The sequence below is a fragment of the Marmota marmota genome, unplaced genomic scaffold (assembly GCF_001458135.2).
Source record: "Marmota marmota marmota unplaced genomic scaffold, marMar, whole genome shotgun sequence".
Lineage (NCBI taxonomy): Eukaryota > Metazoa > Chordata > Mammalia > Rodentia > Sciuridae > Marmota > Marmota marmota.
The window spans coordinates 2,470,754-2,483,726 of record NW_026000223.1 but is presented as its reverse complement, the minus strand read 5'-3'; the positions used below and the strand labels follow the sequence as shown (position 1 = coordinate 2,483,726).

Genomic DNA, 12,973 nt, shown 5'->3' with positions numbered 1-12,973 from the left:
ATGATAGAGAAACAGAATGAGCAAACAGATGGAAAGGAGAAATAAAATAAAATTTAGGGTACAGTCCCAGTTGGCCAGAACATGGTACATATGGGTGGGGATGAAGAGACAGCTGGAGCTCTCTGGATAGGAAGTCTGGGGTCCTTCTGTGGGAAAACCTCAAATATCAGAGAAGAGTTTATGAGATAATGAGTGCTTTCTAAATATTGACTATGGTGTATCTAAGGAATGAAAATGAAATAAAAGTAATTTCTACTTCGTGAATCATAAAATTTCACAATCAATTTCAAAACAGGTCCAATAAAGCACAATGACTAATTTAGTAGTGTTCATGTGTTCCAAAATAATTTCCTATTAGAGGATATGTCTAAGGATTTATTACACCCATTCTCCATATTCTGAAAGGAATAACTAATGGACAATTAAACATCTGGGAATTAAACCCAGGCCTTCTAAATCCAAGGACTATGGGAATTGAGTAATATTCTTCCTCTTCATTTATCATTCACCTCTAATTCTTAAGCTCTGCTGACCCAGAACACAGGAAGAGTGACATAATATGTCATCAGGACTGATGCATTTTCTTAAGGAGAAAGCCTTGCTCAGAGAGATTTTATCCTCCAGATTAAAGTGCTCAGCCAGCTTAAATTTTGATTGACAAAAAGCACAAATTTACAAAAAGATTTAATTTGTAAATCTCACAGATCAGAAGTATAAGTAGAAGAACTATAGAAAAGCTCTATGATTAATATATACTGTGTAACCAAAAGCACAGGATACTTGAAAACATCATGAAAATTGTCTGGTTTTGTATGCTTTCTGGAAAGAGGTTTACCATGGTTGGGCTTATTTCTCTGGGCTAAAATAAAAGGTTTCATTTAAATTGTCTCTATGATGCCTTATAGCTCTGACTTTCCAGTTTTGATTATGCAATAACCCAGCATGCATTCAAAATACACATTAGTCTTGGGCTATCTAGTACAAGGGCTATCATCCCTAATGTAACTCAATGTCCTAAAAAAGGACACTCCTATATTCAATAAATTCCACTTAAAAGGATGTTAGTGATATACATCAAAGATAATTAAGATTTCAATCTAAAAGATAAAATTGAAGTTTCAAGGTGACAAATCATGAGCTATTTAGAAAATTCCACAATCTTTGACAGCGAATATCCAAAGATTTTGAGAAGCCAAAGTCTTATTGTATTGATTCCAAAGTTTTCACAAACATTTCACTGAGTAAGATATAAAGGTCATTATACCTCAGCTTCCACTAATCTCAGTCAACTAAAATTACAGGATCAGATTCCTGCAAAACTGAACTTTCTGGTCAGGTGTTAATTTAGATGTCTCCCTGTTATATCACTGCAGAAGTAGGACATCAAGATTAAAGTCATTATTTTAATTTTTTTAAAATTTTCTTTGCAACCAAAATCTTTACCAATTACGTAACATTGTTTTTTTTCTCTTTCTTTGGAAGAACCGTAAGAGTTGTTTGATGGCAAAAACTGCAAAATGCACTTTGCTTTAAAGGATTATAGTAAGGAGACTTTAGAGTTATAACACTGAACTCTGTTACTAATCATTCTTAAGATTTGCATTGTAGGCAATACTTAGCATCATGTAACAATCAATGGTTACTGATTCCTTTTACTCCCAGAAGAGCAAGTAATTATGACCCAGGAAGCTCTACCAAGGGATTACAAACAAATGCTAACAAGGGCTCAATTCCACTGTCCTTAGATCATGCCATTTATTTATGAAGCTTTTATTGCTGTGACACTAACATATTTCATAAAACAACTTCCTGCTGCTTAGCAAAGGAAGAGGCGACATTGGAAGTCATTGGGCTAATCATGGTCAAGTCTGTGGTAAAGGTCTCTGTCACTTTCCCCCAACCCATGTGGTGAGAAACCACAGGCCTGGGCCTTTTGCTCCATAAACTCTGGTGCTCTGGGACACTGGTTTCAGAACAGGATCAGAGAGACAAATGTGGAGGAGGAACATGTAGGGAGATCACTGGAGAAGAAGTAATAGAGGGGTATAAAAGAACAGTAGGGGAAAAATTAATGGGATAGTAAGAAAGAAAAAAATGGGAAGAAAAGGGGAGGCACTATTCAGAAAAAAAAAAAAAACATTATATCAATGTCTTATTCCAACCATGGTAACAGGGGTTAGCCTTGAAAGATCTAGGTTTGTTTATTTGTCTAAGAATTTTGTTTACTTTTGACTGGTAACTACCACTGTCTTCAGGGCTGCTTTGATAATTCAAATGAATTTGTGTGTATGCATATTCAGTTTAATTTTAAATTGAGTTTTTGAAATAAAAAAAATTACAGAGGAGAGTTTTTAGATATTAGAGAATTAGCACCCATAATAGATTCTATATTAACTTTTATATAAAATGCAGTTCAAAAAGTTACATTTTGGTTCATTGAATTGCTTTTCTTATTCTAACACTCAAGTAAATATCGCTAAAAATTAAAGTGAACCAAGCCTGTTGTGCCACACTTTGTTCCTGATACAAAATAAAAAATGTTTTACTTGAGGAAGTGATCCATTATTTTTTATCAAACTTTTAGTGGATCTAGCTGCATATTTCTACTGCACGATCAGAAAACCTAGACCCTGGTAAAATCTGCCCTAGATTGTTATTAAATATTTCCCCCTTAGGAGTGGCTGCCTCATTGCTCCAATATTGATTACCTAGTTCAATTTCTGCAGCAAATCTATTATACTTGAAGTAATAAGAGTCAAGGTGACCAAAACACAGTTCTCACATATTTGTAGCTCTATATTAAAAAATAAATGAAAATACATTTACTATGCTTGTTCCTATATATTTTTTAAAATGACAAGTTCTTATGAAATTATATCTGTCTTTAAGAAAATTCAGTAGGTGAACAATAAAAACACCAAGGCCCTGTAAGTGCATATATCCAGAATAGAACTGATTTTTTTTTTCCTTTTCATGGGGTTGTGACCAATAGTCTAGCTAATAAGATTTCACTTTAAAGTCATTAGAACAGAACTTCTAATATATATTTAAGGTCTGATTATTTTCCACTCCCTCAACAGCACTGTTTTCTCTTTTACCTTTTATAAACTTCCAGCAATACTTGGGGCCAGAGGACTCTGTATACCCTCTCTCCTCCCTAAACCTACTAATAAACAGTATTTTCTTATATATTTTAAATGAATTTTATATACCCAATGTTATTCATTAATTACGAATCATTTTCTGTTATCTAGATTATTTTGCATATGGATTATGTGTATAATATACACATGTATATACATTTATTATGTAATAAAATATTATATTTTTAATTAAATTAAAATAATTTGTTTGATTTTGCTTATGTAAAACTATTCTATGTAAACTGTTATTTCCATGTTTTTTTTTAAATGCTAAATATACCTCTTAGACCTTAATTCCGATCTTTTGGGGCCAGGAAATCCCAGAGAGGAATAATAAAAACAGTAATGTAAATATAATTTTTATTCATGCTAAGGATTCATGATCTTTCCAGCCAAGTTACTTCTTTGTGCTACAACTGAACTGCTTGTTTTCAATCTTCCCTAACAAACACAACTTTAGTCACTTCTGTTTTTCTCTTTTACGAGTATCTCCTTATCATTCTACCTTTCTTCCAGTCCCTTGCAGGGTGATTTTTGGAAATCACTCAAAGACTAATAAGTTTGCTAATCTAGCCAATTTTTATGAGGTAAAAAATCACTCTTTTTAAAGCATGAGGGCTAAAGTAATTAGTAAAGTTCTATATTATCCTAAGACATACTAAACTGATCCAATTATAAAGGACCCTACAATTTATTCATAGAAATGTTAACACGTGTGAAAATATGTGTATGTAAGCTCTGACACAGAGACAAATGAAAGACATTAGTATTTCTTAAGCGCCATCCTAACAACAAGTATTTTTTCACACAGAGCAAACTGTTCTGTCCTCAGCACAATCTCTCAAGAGCTTTAGGTATTAACATCCCATTTGTTTGGATGTAAAAATTAAATCTCAAGTGGTGAGGAGGTGATTTGTTCAGAGTCACACAGCTGGCCAGGAGCACAGCTGGTGTTTGATCTAAGTTTCTATTGCAGGTTCTGCTTTGCTATGATGCTTCTTCAACTCTTGGCTTGCTTCTAAGTTTTTCATAAGATTCCCAAACTCCTAAACTTATTCTCCAAATTTGGACATAAAACCACTGTCAAGATCAAAGAAGACAAAAGACAAAGTGAAGAAGAAAGGAGTTAAAGGTAAATAAAAAATGGGAAAAGTTGGTACTGGTTTTGTATTAATGATGTTTCAGGCCTAGGACTTGGGTCTTTCCAAGAGCTCATTTGAGAGCCTCACGGGTGTATTACCATTATCACACATAAATGAGAAACAGATTCAGAAGTATGATCTTACTTGCTCAAGGTCATAAACTGGGGCAAGCAGGATTTAAATTCAAGTCTGCCCAACTGGAAAGCTAATGCCTGCAGACAAGAGATGAGAGAACCAGAGAACCAGATCTGTAAGGGACTTTAGAGGGAAAACACTTAATGACCTCCTTGGAAGACCAAACTCCCCCAACAGTGTCACTGCTTGAATACTTCTAGGAATAAAGGACCAATTTATTTTCAAACAGTGGCATTTTTTTTTTTTGTACTGGGGCTAGAACTCAGGGGCACTCGACCATATCCCCAGCCATATACCCAGCCCTATTTTGTACTTTATTTAGAGAAAGGGTCTCACTGAGTTGCTAGGTGATTTGCTGTTGCTGGATTTGAACCCGAGATCCTCCTGTCTCAGCCTCCCATGCCACTGGGATTACAGGCATGTACTACTGTGCCCAGCTTAAACAGTGGCAAATTTTAGTTGGGATAACTTTGATCATTGCAAACTATCAAGGCCCTAAGGAACTCAGTGAGACCCTGTCTCAAAATATAAAAAGGGATGGTTTCTAATTAAAAAAAAAAACAAAAAAAAAACTCCCATAAAAGAGGGGGGAATCTCATACAAATAGAAGGAAGACCAGTAGAGCACAGTAGGGCAGAGGAAGGAACCAGAGTAAAAAAGGAGAAAAGAGAAAGGATAGGTATTGGGGAATGAAATTGACCAAACTATGTTACATGCATGTATGCCAAATCCCACTGTTATGTATAATTATAATGCATCAACAAAAATAGAAAGAAAAGTTTAAACTTTAAAGAACTTAACCCCTATACTATGATATTGAGAGATGGATGTCCAGTCTCTAGAGGGGTATACTAGACTAATCAAAATCAGAAGTTATATTCTGTTTTCCAAAGAAGACATCTGCAATGGAGTGATAAAAGTTCTATTAGTTAGGGTTAAAATTAATAAATGGGAAAAATCAAAACTGTTTAAATTACAGAAGTATTTGCTATTTGCACATAAATGCTATAAAATGGTTTTGAGAAGAAAAGCTGGGTAGGGCAAAGCAAAGCATCATTTTGGGCTTAGTCTTTAGCATAGCCACCAACTGACAGAGTAACCTTGAGAAGTCACTTCACTTTCTAGACCTGCATATCCCTACTTGGAAGTAACTCAAGTATCTCTGAAGATGGTCAACAAACACAATTCTACAACTATAAGACATCAATTATATTTTTCAGAAATAATTTTGAATGCTTACACACACAGGATGTCAAATTCACTGCAGTACCTTGGGAGAAGAGAATTTTGAAATCCTCAGGATTAACATCACATCTAATCAATCAGTCTTCATTTGAATGCGACATGAACCTGTGTGGGTGTCTATGCAGTTTGAGAACTAACAACTTTCTAGCACATTCTAGCCTTTCTCTGGACAATAAAACTAAAACATTTTGGGAATACCTGAACAATCTTTATGTTCAGCAAGTCAAAACACCACATAGAAGATACAACCAAGACATCGAAGCAAAGATATTTATAGCTACTAGTTTTTCAGAACCTGAAAATAATCTTACAATATTTACATATTAGAAATATGTATATATATTTTCCACCTTAAGAGTGCCCCAAGGGCTGGGGACAAAGCTCAGTAGTAAAGTGTTGGCCTAAGGTTCATGAGGCCCTGGATTCAATCTCCAGTACCACACACACATATGCAAATACATACACACACACATACACACACACAGTACCCCAAAGGACTGGAAAGATATTCACCCAAGGCTATCCAGATTGTTGGTAGCAGAGGTGTGACTAGTCACTTTAAGATAAATGACATTGCTGGGCAACTGTCCAGTGTTTAGCAGAAGGAAAGAAAAATATACCAAGGGAAGAACAAGGAGAGACAAAAAGTGAATAAAATGAAGGTCCAGACAAGAGATGCTGAACACAGAGGGCATATGTATATCTAAAAAAGTAGCCAAATATCTCAATGTGAGTTATGTGGCCAGAGTCTTAAATTCCACTAGACTATAAGCTGCATGAGGGCAATGATCTCTACAGTTTGTCACTACCACATAACCAGTTAAGAATAGTGCCTGAGACATAGTAGGCACTTAATGTACTTTGCTGAATGGAGAGAAACAGGAAATAATAAAAGAAAAATGAAATAGTAACATATAGAAAAAATAATAAAAGTGGAGCCATGAGCATAAAAGTAGACATGTATGATTTAGTAGAAAGTTCAATAAACTCAGTGAACAAGGGTTATAGCCTTGGTTCTCAGGAACTTCTAGACAAGCCATAACTTTTTAATGCTTTGGTTATTTGATCTATAAAATATCTCTTCCTTCATGCTTTAAAAGGACACTATGAAGTGTTATTAAAAGAACAAGAGAAGGAGGAAGAACAAAGCTGCATGACTTAGGACTTAATGATTTTCTGGGAACACATAAATGCTGGTATGAATAAGCATACAAGCAATCAGCAGAGAAACCTGCATCAAGCACACTAAGAAAGGGAAACAAAAAAGAAGGACATGTAGTTAAATTGATCATGCCAACAAGAAGGTGGTGTATATTTTTGGTGGCTGGAGACTGTTTTTTGTTTGTATTTTGTGGCATATGCAAATACAAGTCAGTATTAAAATGCAATAAATAAAGTTATATGTGAAAAGACAGGTGAAGATGCATTGGTATCTTAGAATGCAATGAAATACTGACATGTGAAGCCAGAAAATCATAATTAGAACAGAAAGAATTAGAATTAGAGAGATTCAAAATATAATTGGGAAGGAAGAACAGGAAGAAGGCTGATCTGGGTATCACAAAGGAATATGGAGGAAAAAATAGAAGCAGAATGTACAGGAAAGAGGTGAGCCATATAGCCATCTGCTATCTATTAGGGAACAGCTCACCCTGGGCAACCCATGCTGTTTCCAAAAGCAAGCTGAATATGGTATGGTTGATTGGATAAAGAGGGAAAAGACCACCACTACAGAAAAATTAATAAGAGAAAAACAGGAAGGTGAGAAAAAAATTAATTTTGGTGATATGAACTATACACACTTTACTAGTGGTCCCACTTAAAGTACCTGTCTAATTGCTAGTCACTTAGACTTAGTCTCTAACTTTAACTCTCTGTAACAGGGATAAAATGTTAGGAAGAAATAGCAGAGAGCCAGAGAAAGTGTTTGTGTGTGTGTGTGTGTGTGTTTAAATTCTGGAAGGTATGCTACTACTAATTTTCTATTTCTTTTAATTTTTTAGGTTAGTGACTTTTCATAGAAGAATTTTACTAATTGCTTCAGTTATTTAGTTCAAATTGAGAATCTTTCAGTTCCTTCCAATTTTTAATGTTTTAGACTATAAACAAACATTTAAAGTGCAGAAAAGTTACTTGAAATCACTTCCAAAACTCCTTCAAGTACAATCATGAGGCACTATGAAAAGGATAAACTTGAACTAAAATGGTACTTTGAAACCAAAGGAAAGAAACTCTTTGGTATGTTCAATCATGTTGATCTTTTGTACATGGTGGTAATTCATATTGTCACTGTGGTAATAATGGTTTACCATGAAACTTAATAAAAAGATTTAAGACAAAGCAAAACAAATTTGGCCCAAGGTGAAAATACCAATATATTCTTGAATCTGAGAGTCTATTGTCAAGCTGGATTTCCCATCCAGAAAACATTTTATTTCAAGATGGTACCACAGTTTCCTTGCTATACTCTAAACAATCAGTTCTTAAAAAATTTTTAGTCTAAGTTTGCGACCTCCAAAAAGTGTCAGTCTTTTCCATATAAAAAGAGGGTAAGAAAAATTCTAAGGCCTAGCCAAAGAAAACAAATTAATGAGTTGGGTTGGGGATATAGTTCCGTGGTAGAGTGCTTGCCTAGCATATACAAAACCCTGGTTTCATCCCAGCACCCTCCTCTCCTCTAAAATGGTCCAAGTATTATGTGATTCAATGCAAATCAAAAATTTAATTAGTATCACAACAATATAATCTTTGTAATTGCCAAACACACATATAAAAACTTCAGAATAATATATATATATATATATATATACACACACACACACACACACACACACACACATATATATATACACACATACATATATATATTTACACATACATACATATTTTCATCCAGTCGTATGTTAGATTTCATAATAACTACATGTCCACATACATTAATGCAGTGAAAACATAAAATTATAAAATGAAAGAAATACTAATTTTGGAAAACCAGACATAGTCATTATACCTATAGGCAATTTAAAATGCTATGATTTGTACTTTTTTTAGTCTAATAAAGACAAAAAAAAAACTTGTTGTAATTTAACAAGAGTCATTGAGGAAGGGAATAACTCTAGTATTTATAAAATGAAACCCTAATACAAGGAGATAGATTGGTTTGGGGACTAACACAGCAGACACAATTACTAGGATTGTCCCTCTTCTACTCTCTCAGGCTCCAGGATAAAGAAGAATCAATTAGCCCTCAACAGACATGACCTTGAAGGCCACAGCCCTATGTATAATATGCTGAATATGCTGAGACAGAAGGAAAATGGAAAAGGAAGCATAAAGTCCTGAAACCATGGCAGAGCATGTTTCAGATATGATAATGTCATTTAAAAATACAAGTCGTGACAAGCTTAGTTCATGTCAAAAACATGCATGATGAGAGGACAGGCCCAGTTCTTTCTGCAACTGAGAAATACCTAATTGTAAAAAAATATAATTCCGTTCTAAGCTTTTTAATATTTTATATTTTTTGCTTTCCTTTATTTAATGGCTATAAGCTTTTAAAATAACAAAAATAACCAATTACAAGTTTCTGAAAGCAAAGCTGCCTAGACTAACCCCTACCCCCCCAAAAAAAAAATGAACTCATAATTTTTTTAAGGTACCAGTCTAAAAAAATAACAGTTTCCCACATAGTTTCCTATGGGCTTTAAAATGTTAACCAACTGTCTACTCCTAAGTTTTCAGGAGAAAACTATTTTTCCAGACTGGTTATCTCTGATGGACTTCAGAATGCTACAGCTGTGTATCTGGCCAGAACTGGCCACGATGATGCTTTTAGGCAGCAGTAAATCTTATCCCCTTATTGCAAATGTCACAAAATCAATGCCCTGTCATGGGGGCGGGGGGAAAGAAAGAAAAAGAAAAAGATATACCAGATGGAATGTACATGCTATTAAAACACTTAGAAGAATTTCCCTTTGAAACAATTTCTTAAAACTTTACAACTACTTTCTAACAAGGTCCTAGATCAGAAAAATATGCTGCATATTTCTTTGCATGATTTCATCAAATGACAAAATTACAGAATTTAGCTAAAGATTACAAATAACCATCCTTTTTGAGGGGGTCGGGGGTAGGGGCTCATTCAACTGATCCAGGAATATTTTCATTAAAGACTTAGGTTGAAAATTATGAAGACAAAGAAGTAACCTTGTCTTCACGGTGAATTTTGCTTCCCTGTGCAGGATCTGCACTTGCTTTTTATAGCTTGTCATTTCATCTGGGTATTATTTCCCGGTCACTTTGCCAGGTGGGAAGAGGCAGAGAATGCAGTGATATCTGTCAGACCTTTAATGATGCTTCAGGGATTCCATAAAGATGCAAAGCAGTGTCTGCATAAGAAAGGTCTTCCTAATTACATCTGGGGGAAAAAGAAGCTTCTTTTTAAGTCTTTGCTACCAAAATGTTGTGTGTGTGAAAAGATCTTGAATCTTTTCAAGCACATAGCAAGTTCTCTCTGTCTTTCTGTAACACACTGCACTACTGCATACTGAACACAATGTCTGAAGGAGGTATTCTTTAGTCTTCATTATGATCTAGAGGGAAAACAGATAGGATATTGCATCACAGATTCTTTACCTTCAACTCTTTTACCTCTGAAAGATTTTTAAAGACATTTTTGAGGAAAAAATTCTCTGTTTTTTTTACTTTTTTTCTCGTAAGTGAAAATTCATCAATGGTAAAAAGTGATAGAGAAAAAAAGTAAAAATATTAAAGGGGGGAAGCTATAAAAACTCCTCCCTTCTATATGTAGATGTCTAGAATAATCTGACTAGTCATGGTTTCATCCTTTCAACTTTCCATTATAAAACTATCGCAATGCCCCAGTGCAGACGGCATTATATTGTTCTGAATTGTTTTAAGAGCGTAGTCTCTTCACTCACAGGTTATTAAACAGGCTGCTGCAACCTGGCAGGTTAAAATGACACATGTCTGAAAAAAATGATGTACTTCACTAATGGAACTTATACTTTAATGACTGCCAAGGAAGCTATTTAAATGTCTGATTATAGGAGACAAAACTAATCTGGGAAAATCCCTTCCTGCAGAATTGCAATGTGTCTTGAACAAAATAAAACTGCTCCTGATAAGTGCTAGTAACCAAAAGTACAAATTGGGTGGGACAGCAATAGTGTCAGGCTAGGGAGAGCTGAGCACTATAAAGATCTACAGACTTGCTGCAGTTTGGGGAAGAAACAATGATAACACAAAGGTGGGGGAGAAGTGGTGAGGGAATAGGAAGAAGAGATGGAGACAGGTAACAGGCAGTTTGGGGCTACTGGGGGGGGAAGAGCAACTTTTAAAATTGGGAAAAGTAAAATGCCAAATAATGCTCATGGGTATATGGAAGTTATATTCCTTTTAAAAAATAAAGGACAGCCTGATGTTTTAATTTCTAAAAACATCAGAGATAAACTGAATTTAACTTAAATTCAAGCATGACCTTCTGATGCTGAAGTTTTGAATCCCAAATCCCAGATTTAACAATCCATCTAGCGGGAGCTGCTGTTAGAAAACTGATTAATACCAGGAGTTTATACATTTTTTTTTTTCTTTTACTCATCTCTTCAATACTACCCTGAGCATGAGAGTCACATGATTTGCTCCAATAAAACCATGCAATTAAAACCCAAGAAGAAAGGAAGCAGCTACACGCTGATTCTAGAGAACACCTCCTGGAAGCTGCATCCCACCCTTTATGCATCACCATCATCTCTCTCTCTGTCTCTCTACTTACAAAGTTTAGGAGCAGTTTGGAGATTAGTTTCTGTTGTTTGTGGCTGAGTTGCTGACTTGGGTGTTCTCACCTCAGGGTTCCGAGTGGTTGAAGGGAAGGGCGGTGCAGTAGATGGCAGGAAAGAAAAAGCAAAAATACGATTCTTCGGGGTTGGTGCTGCTGAAGGTTCAGAAGACCCAGCAGTGTTGCCAACTTGCACTGTAACTTGAACCTCAGTTTCAGATTGAGCCCTAGAGACAGGTGAAGTGTATGCCTTAGACGATACCCACACAGCTGAGGCAGCAGTTGGATCCAGAGAAATAATAGGGTCCTGGCCTAAGCCCCCAGGGTCAAGGTGAGTAGGAGAGTCGTACTCAAATATCTTGTCCACAAATACCCACTTGAGGCCAGCAATGCAGAGGCAGAGGCTGACCAGGCAAGCCAGAATGGGGACAATGCAGATTTTCTCTGAGTTGAGGCAACCTCTCAGGCGCTCGGCTTCCAGGCACACACAGCAGGGCACGGCCAGGCCCACAAGTCCAGGGGTTCTCCCATCTTCAGTCTGGGTCTCTGGCATGTCTTCAGCTGCCGGAAGCCCGTCCAGAGATGGGTCTGCACTCAGCTGAGTGGAGGGGCTAGAGGACCTCACAGGAGGCACCTCAGACATGTCTGGGGAATAAATCTCCATCGGCTCACCTCCAGAAGGCCTGGCCTCTCTCACGGTCCATTACCATGCAGAGCCCCCCCCAACCAAATGATACAGCATCTTAGAGGGGGAAATCGATAAGTCGTCCAAGTCCAAGGCCATTATCAAAAGCGAGAGGAGTTCAGTTGGAAGAATAGAGGAAAAAAAAAGAAAAAAGAAAGAAAGAAAAGCTTCTGGCAACTACAAAATAAAAGTATATTGTAATAATTCTTTAGCTGTTGTTTCTGGGCCACTTTTCCAGTTCTTTTAAATGCTTCTGCAAACCATCCCGGCTGGTCAGGAGGGGCCAAAACAGAATCGGAGCCGATGATGGCTGGCTAATTAAGTAAACCAGTAGCCCAAACTGAAAGGCATGTTTCTCACCTCAAGCATCTGAAGCTGGTGTCTGCTTAGATGAAGAAAACAAGTGTCATGCAGGAGAAGTAAAAGCAAAAGCAGGACCAGCGGCGGTGGCAGCAGCGGCGGCGGCAGGAGAGGCAGCAGTGACAGTAGCAACAGCATCCTGTTGTGTTAACGCGACGGCTGAAAGAGGCTGAATCATTACAGAGCAGCAGGTGCCTGCCCTCCAAGCATCACTGCAAACAGTAGCATCACAGAGGGATCTGAAGGAAAGCCTGCGGCCAGGAGGGGCGGTAACTCCCTTCCCCGCCCTGCCTCCACCCCCACCCCCCAACCACTCCTCTTTGTCCTTCTTGAGCGCTCACTTTCTTCCTCTGCAGTCTTCCTTCTTCATAGTCTCTTTCTCTTTTTTCCCCTCATCCCAAACTCGTCCTGTCTCTCTCCTCTCTCTCTCTCTCTCTCTCTCTCTCTCTCTCTCTCTCTCTGCTTC

General features: G+C 36.8%; 1 protein-coding gene across 18 annotated transcripts in view; it reads right to left on the bottom strand.

Moving 5' to 3' along the window:
* Nrg1 (neuregulin 1) overlaps window positions 1-12,973 on the bottom strand; it is a 990,069-nt gene that overhangs the window by 105,277 nt on the left and 871,819 nt on the right. For 3 of the 18 annotated variants that reach the window (XM_048792717.1, XM_015501245.2, XM_048792718.1), the window contains exon 1: window positions 11,460-12,795. The exons of 12 other annotated variants lie outside the window; for them this stretch is intronic. In XM_048792717.1, coding sequence (XP_048648674.1) covers window positions 11,460-12,126 — 667 coding nt within the window. In that variant the 5' untranslated portion in view covers window positions 12,127-12,795. Of the gene's footprint in view, window positions 1-11,459; window positions 12,796-12,973 lie in introns of those variants that run through there. 3 more of the 18 variants (XM_015501243.2, XM_015501242.2, XM_048792708.1) reach the window with 1 other exon arrangement.